Source organism: Triticum dicoccoides, chromosome 6B (assembly GCF_002162155.2).
Source record: "Triticum dicoccoides isolate Atlit2015 ecotype Zavitan chromosome 6B, WEW_v2.0, whole genome shotgun sequence".
Taxonomy (NCBI): Eukaryota; Viridiplantae; Streptophyta; class Magnoliopsida; order Poales; family Poaceae; genus Triticum; species Triticum dicoccoides.
Window position 1 is genome coordinate 539,000,003 of NC_041391.1, and position 16,815 is coordinate 539,016,817.

Sequence of the window (16,815 nt, forward strand, 5' to 3'; positions counted from 1 at the left end):
AAGAACACCTGGGTTTGTATTGCTTCCGCCAATGTCTCCATTCTTCTTTGTTTTTTCCAGCTGGCCAAAAAGTTTGTACGCCGACTTGACAGAATGGATCCCTTTGCTGTCGTACTGCCAAGCAATGAAATCTTGGGCCCCTCTCTCAACGGGATTTGGAGAATGTGCTTAACATCATCAACCCAAAACATGTCCCTCACCAACTTCTCGCCCCACTGGCCAGTGATCGGATCGATAAGGTCGCAGACTCTTTGCAGGAGGTTTGGACCCCAAGCAGTGATGACCCGTCGTGACCAAGGCCTAGGTATCCACGGGTCCGACCAAATATTGACTTGAGTGCCATCCCCTATTCTCCATAATATCCTTCCCGGAAGAGCTGAAGTCCATGAAGCAAGCTTCTCCAGGAATAGGAGATGTCGTCTCTCAGGATGGCCTCAAGAATCTGATCATTCGGGTAGTACCGAGCCCGTAGAAGTTGCGCATACAAGGAGTCCGGGTGCTGAATGAGTCTCCATATTTGCCTCAACAGCATGGCGATGTTAAACCATGCATATCCCAAATCCAAGCCATCCCTGAGCTTTTGGCAGTGTGAGCGTTTTCCATCTAATCCAGTGGGTGGTACTCTCCTTATCTTGTTGGCTCCACCAATAGTTTCCAAGCATCGAGCTGAGCTCTTCGCAGAAAGATTTTGTTAGATCGAAACAGGACATGGCGAAGGTGGGAATAGCTTGGGCTACCGTAGTTACTAGGGTGTCCTTTCCAGCTTTCACAATTAGCCGTTCCTTCCATCCATATACCCGGCCGACCATAGCTCCCTTGACAAAAGCAAAAGGTTTTTTCCGTGACTTCCCAACATGAACTGGCAGTCCCAGGTATTTGTCGTTCCACGTCTCGCTTTGGATTTGCAAAGAGTTTTTGACAGCAGCTTTAACCCCGTCCTCCGTATTTGGGCTTAACATCAAGGCCGACTTTTCAAGGTTTATGCACCGTCCCGAGCAGGCCTCATAGAGATCAAGCACCCGGCGAAGTTCATGGGCCTCCTCCTGCTTCGCTTTTAGTAGCAGAAGCGAGTCATCTGTGAAAAGTAAGTGTGATACCACCGGTGCCCCCTGGCAAATCCTGACTCCGCTAATCCTCCCTGTCGCCTCCGCGTCGTGCAGTAGAGCCGAGAGCCCCTCCGCACAGATGACAAATAGATAGGGCGAGGTAGGATGTCCTTGCCGTAATCCCCGGGACGGTGAGAACTGTTCGGTCTATTCCCCATTCACCCTAATCTGGTAACGAACCGAGGAGACGCATGACGTGACTAGATCAATCCACCTAGTCCCGAAACCCAGCTTGGTCAGCATAGCTCTGAGGAAATCCCATTCGACCCTGTCATAAGCTTTTCTCATGTCCGCCTTGACAGCTGCAATCCCTTCCTTTCCTCTCTTCTTGTTCAGGAGATAATGCGACACCTCATACGCCACTAAGACATTGTCCGTTATCATCGTCCTAGGGACGAAGGCACTTTGGTTGGAGGATATAATCTCCGGGAGAATGAGTTTGAGACAGTTGGCGATGACCTTGGAGACCAACTTGTATATCACATTGCATAAGCTTATCGGGCGGAGATCTTTGATCCTGCTAGGGCTTCTCACTTTAGGAATCAGGACGACAGTTGTGTCATTCCATCCCTCTGGCATGACGCCACCATTAAGAACTACAATGACCTCCTCGATAACTTTCTCACCCATAAAATGCCAATGCTTCTTATAGACCACCGAGGGCATGTCGTCCGGCCTAGGGGCCTTAAGATCCCCAATGTGATCAAGCGCGGCCTTAACTTCCTCCTTAGTAACCTTTGCTTCAAGTATCGCCCTCATGGCAGCCATGACACGGGGCTGAACTTTATCAATAAGCTCAGGGAGACGGTTAACGCCAGCTGTAGTGAAGAGGTCCTGAAAAAAAGAACAAACATAGTTATTTAGTTCTCCCCCTCTTTCACTTCCACGCCATCATCCTTCTTCAACTTCTTAATTCTATTCGCCTTCCTGTTTGCTGATGCCACTGCCATGAAGTACTTTGTGCTCTTATTCCCATCCTTCAGCCATGTAACATGTGAATACTGCTTTGCTTTGGTATTTTTTTTGCCTTCAAGCTCCTTAAGCAAGCATCACAGCCTCCTCTTCCCTGACTTTGGCTTCCGAGACCGGTGCCCTCATACACCTCTCCAATGCTCGCCTAGCCTCATGCAGTCTACCTTCCAGTTCTCCCACCACCTCCTTACCCCATCTCCTCATCCTACCAGCCACATTTTTCATAGCTGAAGCCACATCACCGCGATCCTTCAAGCATCCTTCCTCCCATGCCCCCTGCATCTCCGCACTACACCCTTCTTCTTGGAGCCACCAAGCTTCAAAACGAAAGCCATGGTCTCCTCCCCCAGTCTTCCTGGTGGCACCTTGTGTACAAACGATGACGGGCCGGTGGCCGGAGTGCCGAGGTGAACCATTGAGTACCGTGAACTCCGGAAACCACTCGCACCACATTGCATTCGCTGTCGCTTTGTCTAGCCGTTCAAAAATATATGTGTCCACCATCCTGCTGTGATTCCTCCAAGTGAATCTATCCCCCTCAAAACCCAGATCACTTAAGTCACATGCCTCCAGCGCCTCTCTAAAGTTATCCATGAATCGCTAGTGTCGTTCAGCCCCGCCAATCTTCTCATCACATGTCAGGATTTAATTGAAGTCTCCCAAACATAGCCATGGGCGACCGTGCTGATGTTGCTGTCCAAGGATACACATCGGCCTCCACGTCTCCACTTTGCGCTCCGTTTCGGGCTCTCCATATATTCCTGTTAGCCTCCACACTCGTCCATCTTCCTCCGTGACATCCACATCAACATGCCTCCGGCCGTATTATCTTAACGCAATATCCAACCCTCGTCTCCAAAACAACGCTACCTCTCGGCTCCGCCCTACCAGGTTCCATGCAATCATGTTAACCATACCAAACGACCAACGAAACCTCTCCAACTCCTTCTCCGAAAGTTTTTTCTTCACCAAGAATAGAACGTCGGGCTCCTCCACCCTCCCCAAGTCGAGGAGGCTACGACCTGCCTGGCCATTCCCGAGCCCCCGGCAGTTCCATTCGATAAGTTTCATGGTGCCAGGTAGGACTGCTCCTACAGCCCGGTCGATGTATCTTCATTTGCAGCAACCGCTGCGATGTCCGACACCAAATTGACCTCCTGAATCATCTCCTCAACCATACCCTTCTTACATAACTTCTTGTCCTCCTCGTTTAACCTATCCCTCTTCTCTCCCAAAATCACAGCAGCCTCCTTCCCTTCTCCACCTCCAACCCTCTCCCTTCCCTTCTTTCTATATTTCTTCCCTCATGGAGTTTTGTCTCTTCCCCCTGGCTCCTTAGAATCATCAAGCCACCTGTTTCCAATCACCACCCCTGCAGAACCTTGCGCTGGTCATTATCTTTGGCCGTGGCCACCTCTTTCTGACCCGAAGAACCCTCGTGCATCACCAGTGGTCCCTGGCTGAGCTCCAACTTTCTCACGGTACCCTTTCCAGCGAGCTCAAAAACTTTTTTGATAGGGATAGTGTCGGGGGTCCCGAACTGTGCGTCTAGGCGGATGGTAACAGGAGACAAGGGACACGATGTTTTTACCCAGGTTCAGGCCCTCTAGATGTAGGTAAAACCCTACTCCTGCTTGATTAATATTGATGATATGGGTACAAGAGTAGATTTACCACAGATCAGAGAGGCTAAACCCTAGAAGCTAGCCTATGGTATGATTCTTGTTCGTCCTACAGACTAAAACCCTCCGGTTTATATAGGCACCGAAGAGGGTTAGGGTTACACAGAGTCGGTTACAATGGTAGGAGATCTACATATCCGTATCGCTAAGCTTGCCTTCCACGCCAAGGAAAGTCCCATCCGGACACGGGACGAAGTCTTCAATCTTGTATCTTCATAGTCCAGGAGTCCGGCCAAAGGTGATAGTTCGGCTATCCGGACACCCCCTAATCCAGGACTCCCTCAGTAGCCCCTGAACTAGGCTTCAATGACGACAAGTCCAGCACGCATATTGTCTTCGGCATTGCAAGGCGGTTTCCCCCTCCGAATACTTCATAGAAGATTTTGAACACAAGGATAGTGTCCGGCTCTGCAAAATAAGTTCCACATACCACCGTAGAGAGAATAACATTTGGACAAATCTAATCTGCTGATGTATTCCGCAACGCGACATCATGCCACGGCCAAGCCTTCATTCGAATCGCTTTATTGTCTCACCTCAGCGCGTTTAGCGAGGCGGTTTCCTTGGCACGTCTTGTCAAAGCAGAGATCGTGTCCCCTTATTCCGGGATTCTCATCAATACGGGCGTGGGTAACCCAATCGTGCCCGTTGGCTCACCCCCTCTATCGAGGGCGAGTCCCGAACGGTCACGGGGAAGGCTCTTGGTATTCAACCTCTTTATAAAGAGACCAAGGCCCCGCTCCTTTCTTTCAATCTAAATTGAATCCGCCCCTCGCTCTGAGTTCCAACACCCAAAGCTCCAGATTCAGGCACTTCGGACCTTCGATGATTTCCGGCTCCAACCTGCCAGGCCGGTGGATGTCTTCCTCCGTTACGGAGGAAGACGTGCTAAAGTTAAGAGATGCCAGGTATCTAACTGGTGAAATTTCGCATAGGCTACCTGCCCAAGGGCAGGTTATTCCCACTCCCAAGCCTGGCGAAAGCGTGGTGTTCGCGTCTCACTTTCTTCGGGGGTTAGGCTTCCCGACGGACCCCTTCGTGAGGGGGCTCATGTTTTATTATGGGTTGGAATTTCATGACCTGGATCTCGAGTCCATCCTCCACATCTCATCGTTCATTGTCGTATGTGAAGCCTTCCTTCGCGTTACCCCTCACTTCGGATTGTGGCTCAAGACCTTCAAGGTGGAGCCGAAGATGATCAAGGGGCAGCAGGCAGAGTGCGGAGGGGATGTTATAAGCAAGAATGCTAATGCTCCGTGGCCTGAGGGCTTTTTTCAAGAGGAGCTCGGCCTATGGCAACAAGAGTGGTTTTATATCACAGTTCCCAGGGGCACCAAATGGGTGGCGCCACCTGCCTTTCGCTCGGGTCCTCCACCGCGGCTGGCGTCATGGGTTAATAAAGGACTTGACTGGAGGCCGTCCAAGGACGTGCCCTTGTTGCAGGGACGCATTTGAGACCTCCTAGAGAGGGAGATCACTCTGGTCGTAGTAGCGCAGGTCATGCTGATTCGTCGCATCCTGCCCTGCAAATGTCGCCCCCTCCGCCTGTGGGAATTTAACCCGGAGGGACCACGAGCTCTCCAACATTTTATGGGCGTGACGCCCGTGGATATGTACAAGCTTCTCTTCGAATCACAAGCGATGTGTCCGGACTTGACCGAGGACGCAGGTCTGAGCTGCAATCGCCCGGATACTCAAGTAAGTAGCCCTGTATCCAAACACACTATCCTGTATTTATTACGAACTTTGCCCTTTAAAAGAGTTGTTCCTTGAACAGGAGTGGATAGCGAAGGCAAAGTTAATCAGGTGTCCGCCCCCCCTCCCTGAGACCACGCCGGATCTCGTCTTAACCAGGATGCTGGAGGTTGCGCCTTCGGAAGAGGGTGAAGGGGGGAACAAGGAAGCTACCGCCTCCGTGAAGGAGGCTGTCAAGAGAGGAGGGATCGAGAATCCCTCCATCCAAGGGAAGAAGAGGACCGCCTCTGAAGACCCGAAGACCATGGTCTCAAAGCGGGGGAAGAAATCTTCGTCAGAGGGTCCTGCGTCGAGAGATGCCTCAGCCGCATTATGCCCCCAAGGGGATCAGCCCTCCAACGAGCCGTAAGTAAAAAGGGGAGTTTATTTTAAAATAAAGGATATCCCTGCCCTATTTCTGATGAAGATAACCGAAATTTTACCTTGCAGTTCGGATCTCAGCCCTTCTCAGCAGAGCTCATCTTCGGGGGATCTTCGTCCGGAGATGATAGAGAGCGAAACGCCTCCCCCTGCCGTACCGTCTTGCGAGGCGGGCGACCCTGAGGTGTCGTCACGGAGGGTTTCTCCGAGTCCGGCGGGGCCGGAAGGCAGTCGTATGTCCCCTCAAAGCCCTCCACGTCCGGCCTTCGAAAAAGGCCATCGGACGAGTTCGGCACCACCTGGTGTAGGTCGAAGGAGCTGAAGGATCTGCTCGGGCGAGCGTCTATCTTAGAAGATCACCGTGCGTTAATGGGTACGGTGATTGAAAGGATTTCATCCGCTGAGAGCGGATTGCACGAAGCCGTCAGAAGTTTACTGACAGGCTTTGAGGTACGCAAGATGATGTACCCTCTGACAGTTCCGCATATAAAAATGTGCCATGTGTAGATAGTAGCCCCTGAGGCTCGGTGTGTTGTCAAAAATGACAGTGCGCCGAGGATCATAATCCCAGGTATAATGTGTCGCCCTTCCGATGTAGGTGGCGAAGGGTCCGGTGGCTAGCCGGACTGGTGAATTTCCCGAACTAAAGCGGCAACTTGACGTGGCGGATGCCGACATCGCGCTTGTCAATAAGCGACTTGACGAGTCGCAAGATATGCAATTTCTTCGCAGACACCTGGTAGGGGAGCTTGATGCCCGTGCCTTACAACATGTATGCTTGATGCAGATGGTGCCGCTGCCATGGAGAACCTATGGGCGGAGCTCGCTCGGGCCAAGGAACAGGCCAGAAAGAGTGATGTGGCTGCCTTAAAGGCAGCCGAAGAGCTAAAAGCCGAACAGGCTGCTCACTGCCGAAGCAAGAAGGAAGTGGTTGAGATGGACGTGAAGTTGAAGAATGCTGCCGACCGCTGTAAGCTTCTTGAAAAAGAAGATCGAGCGGTGGAAGAGGATCTGAAGAAGGCCACTACCGAGGCCAAGGATGCTCGCTCTGTGGTGAGAGCTATGAAGGAGGAGCTGCGTCAGGCTGGAGATATCGCGGCTGGAAAGCCCTTTCTGCTGCGGAGGAAATTTGTGGATCCTAAATGTGCTCAGTTGGATCGGCTGTGGAGTTCGGAGGATGCTTATCTGGACTTGGCGGCAAGTGCCGCGGACGCGGCCGAACACTTCCGAGATCAAAAGGATCACGAAATGGAAAAGGTTTTTTGGTCGCAGTTCCATAATCCAGAGCGCCCACTTCTATTAACCGATCGCGTGGCCGAATGGGCGGAGCTGAATAGGTTATCCAGACTTGCCATGAAGGATGTCGTGAGTCTTTTGTGGCCGAGAAGGCCCGAGCCGAAGAGTTATTTTGGCTTGGTGCAGCAGTTCCTTGGTGCGGTGCCGCATATCAACGCAATGAGGAGGTCGGCATGCATAGAGGGTGCGCGGATGGCTCTTGCCCGTGTCAAGACATACTAGGCGGAGATGAAGGCCACCGATATTGCATCCCCAGATTCGGACGGAAGCCGAGTACCTGTCGAGCACTATTTTCAGGAAGTTCTGCAGGGCGCTCGTTTAATAGAGACGCAGTGCTCGAAGGATATTATGTTCGAATAACATGTATTATTATGAAACAATATAAGAGCTTTTTATACTTGTGCCTTTCAAGAATTAAAATACCTCCTGTGCCGCCGCTAGTGTATATGTATATATAACCTGAAAGATGGCAGTCTTCGGCTTCAGCCCCCACGCATATAATGCAGGGGTGTTTGCGAAAAGGCGCATTTTCACACTTGATCCAACGTCTTGGTCCTATAAAGGAGGTGGTAGCGTAGCAAACTAGGCAACCGGACTATAATGCTTTATCACTTTCACTTAGCCATAGGAGTTTGACAGTGGGGCTACGACATAGCCCCTAGGGGCACCGCACTCACCTGAATTTGGGGCGCGTATGTGCCTGACCGGGAAACGGTCCTTCGTCAATGCGGAGGAATCCTATAGATTCCGGCGGGTCATCGAGTGGTTGACCAGTCTCACGCTATATCATGACAGTCAGTTTTTGGCTTTCTCTACTGAGGTGCTCGCCTAGCCGAACCGGGGCACAATCGCAGAAGTTCTCCTGGTGCCGCCTTAGCCGATAGAGCGGAACGTAAGGCAGCAAAACACAGGAGCCAGGCAAACCCAACATTTGACCAAAGACATGATTCAGAGCTGATGCATATAAGGCCTAACTCGAGACGCCGAACACTCCCTAACGTATTCGGTCTTTGTGAAAACGGGCCGAATAATGCCCGTGGTAATAAGCCCCTGGTGTCCAGGTACGCGCAAAATTCTGACGTGGCCCATGCCAAAATTTCAGCCTCCTCCTTGGTTATAGCAAGAAATCAGGGGATGTGTATCAACAAGAGACAGTAAAAAAGGTTTACGCAGGGTCTTAATCTGAAAAGAATCCTTGTCACGGGTCCCTACTGCACGTCTGCGCATGTGTCTCCGTTGTGCTGTATCCTGGACGGGTGTAGCACGGTGTTCATCTGGAAAAGAGAGGAACTTAGTTGAAAAAGATCGTGCGAAAATGTACATTATAAAAAAAACAAAGTACAATTCAAAGAATGAATAAAATTGAGCTTTATTGTCTCTTGTTGTACATGCGCGGAGCCCCTTGTATGTTTAGCCGGACTCGTCTAACCGTGTCCGAGGTCCGAACGACCTACTTAGGTGCTTTGCTTAGTGAAGCTGTTTTGGTGTGTGGCTGTCAAGGCAGCCACACAATCTTTCGCGCTCGAGGAACACTCGATATTTCCCTTTAAGAAGATGATGCCTCGTGGACCGGGCATTTTAAGTGTAAGGGATGCATAATGCGGTATTGCGTTAAAGCGGGCGAAAGCTTCGCGTCCCAGTAGTGCTTGATAGCTACTTGTAAATGGGGCGAGGTGGAAGGTTAACTTTTCGCGGCGGAAGTTGTCGGGTGAGCCGAACACAACTTCTAGCAGTAGAGAGCCCGTACAATGGGCATATGGGGCTGGCATTACCCCTTGAAAGGAAGTGTTGCTATGGCGAATTTTGGTTGGGTCTATCCCCATTTTGCGGATTGTGTCCTGGTATAGCAGGTTTAGATCACTGCCGCTGTCCATGAGGACTTGTGTAAATTGGAGTCCGTCAATTATCGGATCTAATATCAAGGCAGTCCATCCTATATTCCGGATACTTCTAGAGTAATCCTGATGGTCGAATGTGATTGGTTTTACAACCAGTTGCGGGACTCCTCTGGGATAGGCCGTGTGGCGAGTACCTCTATGGGCACCGCTCTATTTTTCCCTTTTGTCATGTGAAGTGAGTTTACTGCTTTGATTTCTTGCGGGAAATTCTTTTGTATTCCGGTGCTCTGCTTGTGGGGTTCGTCATCGTCCTCGCTTGGTGTGTCAAGCCCCTTGTGTTCGGCGTTGAGTTTGCCGGACTGCTTGAAGACCCAACAATCTCTGTGGGTATGGTTTGCAGGCTTCCCGGGAGTACTGTGGATTTGACATATCTTGTCCAAGATTTTGTTTAAGTTAGATAGCTCGTCCCTGTTATCCTTAAGGGGCAGTTTTTTATGATTCTGCCGAGAGCTTTTGAATCCGGTGTTGACTGCCGTGCTCTTCGGCCTGTTTCCCTTGGTCCGGCGCTGGTCGTTGCTGCGTCGCGGTTTCCCGTTTCCATCCCTGACTTTGGATGTACTTGGGTCGCTGGTACTGCATCTTGCCAGCCAGCTATCCTCTCCCGCACAAAAGCGGGTCATGAGGCTTGTTAATGCGGCCATTGTTCTTGGATTTTCTTGGCCGAGGTGTCTGGCGAGCCATTCGTCTCGGACGTTGTGTTTGAAAGCTGCTAAGGCTTCGGCATCCGGACAGTCGACTATCTGGTTCTTTTTAGTAAGGAATCTGTTCCAGAATTTTCGGGCTGACTCTCCGGGTTGTTGAGTTATGTGACTTAAATCGTTTGCGTCCGGAGGTCAGACATAGGTCCCTTGAAAATTTGCCCGAAAAGCATCCTCGAGCTCTTCCCAACTTCCAATGGTGTTTTCGGGGAGGCTTTTGAGTCAATGCCGGGCTGGCCCTTTGAGCTTGAGGGGTAAGTATTTTATGGCGTGGAGGTCATCTCCTCTAGCCATGTGTATGTGGAGGATGTAATCCTCAATCCAGACTCTGGGGTTTGTTGTTCCGTCGTATGCCTCTATGTTTACGAGTTTGAATCCTTCTGGGAATTCATAATCTAGAACCTCATCGGTGAAACATAGGGGGTGTGCGGCACCTCTATATTTAGGTGTACCATAGCATTCGGATACTTGATGTGTTGCATTGCTTACTAGAGCTTTCTTTCTTGGCCCGTAGATAGATCTAACTGGGCCATCTCTTTGATGCGAATCCGTATGCGGATCGCGTGCCGGCTTGTGTGCGGCACCGTTTGCCGTTCTATGTTTGCCATGGGGTCGTCTATCCGACCGGATGGTCTTTCTGCTTTTTGATTGCGGGGGCTCTACAGCCTCCTCATCAAATTCGGGCAGTAGTTTTCGCTTCGGGTAGCTCTTCGTTCGGCGACTATCGCCATATTTGTCTGCGGTGTTGAGTACTTTGCTCCATCTGATTCGGAGCGCCTCCTCCGCTGTTTTGAGCTTCCGCTTCTGCTTTTTCAGGCTACGCGCGGTGGCGACGAGCCTTTTGTGAAGGTTCTTCCGCTCCAGTAGCTTGTCCGGCATTAGACCGTCCGGACTGTTATCTTCGTCGGGGACGGATTGTTTATCTAGGTTGTCCTGTTCGGACGGTTGCACGATGGCATGTTCGTCGTCCACCGGTTTGCCCTGCTCTATTGCTGGGTCTGCATGGCTGCTCTCTTTGTCGAGGCAGGATTTTGAACGGCGCTTACGTCGCCGTTTTGACTGCTTTTCGGGGGAATGATCCCTTGCAGCGTCCCGTTGTTCCTCGTCGTCGCTTCCTTTGGGTGTGTCCACCATGTATACATCGTGAGATGAGGTGGTTGTCCAGTGCCTTATAGGTGTTGGTTCATGCTTATCTCCTGCATCGTCGTCCATACCGTCGATGTCTTCGGAGTCGAAGTCGAGCACGTCGTTTAAACTTTCGACAGTAGCTACGAAGTGGGTGGTGGGTGGGCTTTGAATTTCTTCGTCGGCCGCATCCCAACCTTGTTGACCATAATCCGGCCGGGGCTCTCCTGATAAAGAGAGAGACTTTAGTGAATTCAGGATGTCGCCAAAGGGCGAGTGCTGAAAGATGTCCGCGGTGGTGAACTCCAGGATCAGCGCCCAATCGGATTTGATCGGCTGGGGCGCGGAAGGTTCGGAGTCCTGAGAGGTGTCCGGCATCTTGGAGTCACGAGCTTCGCAAAGGACAGGGTTCGTGTTCGGCGCAATCGCCGTAGAGATAGCAGCCCCCGAGGAGGTGTCCAGCCACCCGTCCTCGGTCGGCGCAGTCGGCTCCGAGCTAAGGGTCGGAGTGGACACTTGTGCGGCCTCCAGGGCACTGTCCGGCGGCAGAGCTAGATCGTGCCGTGACAGTGCGGCGCGCTCGGCTGTGGCTTGAACCCGTCGAAGATCAAGTCTCCGCGGATGTCAGCCGTATAGTTCAAACTTCCAAATCTGACCTGATGGCCAGGGGCGTAGCTTTCAATCTGCTCCAGATGGCCAAGCGAATTGGCCCGCAGTGCAAAGCCGCCGAATATGAAGATCTGTCCGGGGAGAAAAGTCTCACCCTGGACCGCTTCGTTGTTGATGATCGGAGGAGCCATCGGACCTAAGGATGACGACACAGAGGAACTCTTAATGAAAGCACCAATGTCGGTGTCAAAATCGGCGGATCTCGGGTAGGGGGTCACAAACTGTGCGTCTAGGCGGATGGTAACAGGAGACAAGGGACACGATGTTTTTACCCAGGTTCGGGCCCTCTCGATGGAGGTAAAACCCTACTCCTGCTTGATTAATATTGATGATATGGGTAGTACAAGAGTAGATCTACCACGAGATCAGAGAGGCTAAACCCTAGAAGCTAGCCTATGGTATGATTGTTGTTCGTCCTACGGACTAAAACCCTCCGGTTTATATAGGCACCGAAGAGGGTTAGGGTTACACAGAGTCGGTTACAATGGTAGGAGATCTACATATCCGTATCGCCAAGCTTGCCTTCCACGCCAAGGAAAGTCCCATCCGGACACGGGACGAAGTCTTCAATCTTGTATCTTCATAGTCCAGGAGTCCAGACAAAGGTGATAGTTCGGCTATTCGGACACCCCCTAATCCAGGACTCCCTCAGATAGTAACTTCCTCCTCCCTCCCTGTCTTCTCTTCTTCTCCTCCATCCGACCGAGAGTCACTCTTCTTCTAGGACAGACTATCACTTCCTCCACTAGACCTCCCACTCGATCTACCGAAATCGTAGTTACGGGGACCGTTTGAACTTCTTCCTCCGCTCCTCCATGGCCGCTCCTCCATTCCTCCTCTGGGTTGGCCTACATCAGCCCTCATCCACCGACCAAATTGCGACTGTTCTCCTTTCTTCAGTTTGATAGTACAATCTTTCTCTCCATGGCCAATAGTCCCACATGTGTAGCAAAAATCCGGCAAATATTCATACTCCAGACGGCACCAGCCCCTCTCCTCCTCTTCGTCACCACTCACCATGGCTACCTTCCCATTACTCCCGTCCCCTCCCCCGATATCCTCCTCATCCAGGGTAAAACCCCTCATCAATGGTTTGTCTATCTGCATCCCGATTTTGACTCTAAGGAATCTTCCAAATGCTTTCCCATCTGGTCCAGTATCCGCCTCCACAAATACACCAATAATATTACCAATGTCCTCTGCGGCTTCTTCGTTCATCATACCGAGGGGTAGGTTATAAACCCTAACCTAGATTGGGATATTGTTATGAGCATAGTCTTCTGGCCTTTTACTTGGCACATAATCCTCAACCACCACAAGTTCTTTGTCAAACATCCATGGCCCATCCTCGATCGCCTTACGCTTGCCCGACTCTTGGTGGAACGTGAACAGGAATTGGTTGACACCTATTTCTCTGCAGTCGATCCCCTTGATCAGACACCAGACCTTGCCAAGGGAGAGGCAGATCGCGTCCCGGTGCGCCAATCTCTCTGACATGACCTTGCCAACAGCCTGCATCGCCGCCTCCTTACCCTTCCCCCCTGATGAAATTCTAACCTTGACTCCCTTCTTCTCCTCCTCCGACAACTTCAGACCCTTCAACATCCCGGCCACGCCCTCCAGCGCCATGACACCCCTCCTGCGCTCCTCCAGCCCCTCCTAGGTATAGGTGTTTTACGACCCCACGCCCTAGGGCAGCGTGAAGAAGACCTATGGTGGATGGGAATTCGATGCGGATTTGGTTGGGGAACGCACGGGCACGGTGATCGCCGGAGGGAGCCAAAGGCGGCGGATCTCGGTGAACCCTAGACAGAAGAAACTCGGACGTGATCGCGCTCGCAATCGCCTCCGGAGATTCCGAACCAGACACCAACCGTCACCCTTCGGGACGGACCCTCATGAGGCCAGGTTTGGTTCGGGTAGAAAAGCGCCGGAAAATCTTTTGGACCCGATGCCACTTCTATCTCTTCATCATCAGTGACACTTTCCCTCGTCGCTCCCTCACATGCGAGGTTGGCAGCCGCTCCAGAAGCTTCTAGAAGCCGCCGCGGACTCCTCCACTCCCCTTGCCGCCGCGCGCCTCCACGCCCGCCTCCTCCGCTCGGGCCACCTCCACTCCTCCCACCATCTCACATCTCATGTCCTCGCGTCCTACCCTCCCGCCCTCGCTCGCCACCTGTTCGATGAAATCCCCGTCCCGACCCCGCTCCTTGCCAATGCGCTCCTCCGCGCGCGCGTCCGTGCGGGCCAGTGGCGCGACGTGCTCCTCCTCCTCCCGCGCCTCCGCGTCCGCCCGGACGCCTTCACGCTGTCCCTCCTGCTCAAGTCCTGCGCCATGCTCCCCTCGCTCGCCCACGGCCGCGCCGTGCACGCCCTCGCCGTCCGATCCTGCGCCGCTTACACTGACGCCTTCGTGGCCGCCGCGCTTGTGCAGATGTACGCGAAGTGCGGCGACATGGTTGGCTCAATCAACGCCTTCAATGCGTTCGAGGAACCAGACATCGTCCTCCGGACTTCCGTGGTGACTGGGTACGAGCAGAACGGGATGGCACAGGAGGCACTGGAGTTCTTTGCAAGGAGTGTGATTGGGCACAGTTTCATGCCGAGTCCAGTCACTCTTGTGAGCGTGATCTCGGCAGCGGCGCAGTTGAGGGATGTCCGAAATGGGCAGGCCTGCCATGCATATGTTCTCAGGAATGACTTGGAGTATGACTTGGTTCTGTTGAATGCTATTCTTGGGCTTTACATGAGGATTGGAGTTGTACAATCTGCAAGGAGGTTGTTCGAGGGAATGATGCAGAGAGACGTGGTCACATGGAGCTGTATGGTCACAGGATATGTGCAATGTGGACACAACTCTGAAGCATTGAGCGTATATAAGAAAATGGTTGAGGCAGGAGTGAAGCCAAATGCAGTTACTGTTGTGAGTGTTCTGCAGGCCTGTTCACTTGCTCTGGATGTTGAAGAAGGCAAGAGGTTGCATGACGTTGCTGTCAAGATAGGTTGCGAACTTGAGATGACAGTTGCAACTGCGCTGGTTGATATGTACATGAAGTGCTCGTGTCAGGAGAAGGCAATGCAGTTATTTCTTCGGATGCCAAAGAAAGATGCAGTAGCTTGGGCGGCGGTCATTAGTGGTCTTACCCAAAATGGTCTCCCTGATGAGTCGATGAGAGTCTTCAAGTGCATGTTGTTGGATGGTCCTGTCCCTGACGCTGTCACTATGGTGAAGGTACTTGCTGCATGCTCAGAATCTGGTGTTATGAATCAAGCCTTTTGTCTCCATGGCTATTTGGTTAACACTGGTTTCTGTGATAGGAGGTTTGTGGCAGCTGCACTTGTGGACTTGTATTCTAAATGTGGAAACTTGGGTAGCGCTGTCAGGGTATTTGAAAGTGCCACTGAGAAGGATATTGTGCTATGGAGCTCAATGATCTCAGGTTATGGAGTCCATGGCCTTGGGCAGCAAGCTGTTGCCTTGTACCAAAGGATGGTCGCTTCTTCAGTTAAACCTAATAGCCTGACATTTGTATCTGTGTTATCGGCATGCAGCCACTCTGGACTTGTGCAGCAAGGAAAGTCCATTTTTAAAAGCATGACTCGAGTCTATGGAATCATGCCAAATACAGAGCATCGTAGTGCCATGGTTGATCTCCTTGGCCGAGCCGGTGAATTGGAAGAGGCAGCGAAGCTCCTCCATGAAACAGGTGGGAGAGCTGATGCTCATACTTGGTGTGCCTTGCTTGCTGCCTTTAGAGAACACCGTGACACAGAGATGAGTGATATGGTAGCTGCCAAACTACTCAAGCTGGATCCTGACCATGTTGGCTACTATAATCTCATGACCAATATATATGCATTTGATGAAAAGTGGGACCGTGTAAAAGAGACTAGGGACATTATCAGAGATAGAGGTTTGAAAAAAGTGCCAGGTTGCAGTGCAATAGAGATCAATGATGCAATGCACACATTCACAGCTGGGGAGAGGTCACATCAAGATTGGGAGAAGATCTCTACATTGCTCTGGGAGTTGTCACGAAAGTTAAGAGGGGATGATTGTTTCTTTCAGTTGGACCGTCACTTGGTGTTTGAAGATTTCTGATCTTCTCTGAGCTGAAACATGATCTTTCAATACACTTCACTTGGTGGTGAGTTCCTAGAAGAAAGTAACAAAAAAATAGCATATGCAAGGTAATAATTCATCTTATAATGAGAAAAGTAGCACAGCTTAGTTTTGCACTAATTGTAACATTGTATATGTAGGACAGACACTTCCAAGAAGTGTATAGCTGTAATCCCCTTCATTTAACAATCAGTCAATCAGCTATGTATGTTTTGTAGATTTAAATTATGGTCAGAGCATGGCAAACTTTCTCCATAATTAAAGAAGCACATTGACCTGATGTCAACACAAATGTCCTGAACTAACCACTGGTTGTAGGTAGTTTCATGTTGGAGAATGCGTTTGTTCAGGTCTTCTCATGACTCGTGATATGTGAGCAGTTAGTGATCTCGTAGTTGGAAGTCATTATGCATTTGTTCTCTAGCGATAATGAGTTTCATGCATCGAAACTCCAATGCTTTTGCAGAGTAAATCCATCTACAGTTCACTGCAGCTCGTAGGGTACCGGTTTTAAAAGTTGTTTCAAGTAGAAAGTTGATTGATATGTTATTGTGCTCTGTGTAGGGCAACATACTTATATGCCATATAATGACACGATTACAAGCCGGCGCTTGTCTCTTTCTCCTATGTGTGATATGCAGGCTGCGATTAGCAGGTACAGAAACCAGTTATGAAGTTACTCTTTCTGCGGGCCTGTCCACTTGTTTCATTCTGAGTGTGGTTAAGAGCAGCATGATGCGGTTGAATTAACCTCGCCAGTCTTTGTGGACTACATCAGCATTGCCTTGCATTTGTTGTCTTTTGTAGTGTTTTTTTATCGCTCTGAACACCCGGATGGATTTATTATTACCATAACAAAGGTGGAACTATCACAATGTTTGCGTCTAATTGCCCTGGCCGCAGTGGTTTATGATGTATAGTCTCGGTCTCACCGGTCAGTTACCAGCACGCCGCTGATTTCTTCGAGCCATGGTGACACTTATCTGTGTGTTTTATCCTTTTTTTCTGCTATGCGGCCAAAGAAGCTTACTTATCGGACGTCGCAGAAATCAGGAGCTATGGGCTATGGTAGCATTACCAGTCAATTGCACCTAGCATTCAATCTACAAACACGTACTCCCTCAATTTGAA

At 50.9% G+C, this 16,815-nt stretch overlaps 1 protein-coding gene across 1 annotated transcript; it reads left to right on the forward strand.

Moving 5' to 3' along the window:
• Positions 1–13,537: 13,537 nt before the first annotated feature.
• Positions 13,538–16,044, forward strand: LOC119322168 (putative pentatricopeptide repeat-containing protein At3g01580). Its single transcript, XM_037595658.1, has one exon. The coding sequence runs from the start codon at positions 13,567–13,569 to the stop codon at positions 15,661–15,663; it is 2,097 nt and encodes a 698-aa protein (XP_037451555.1). The 5' UTR covers positions 13,538–13,566; the 3' UTR covers positions 15,664–16,044.
• The last annotated feature ends 771 nt before the right edge of the window (positions 16,045–16,815 follow it).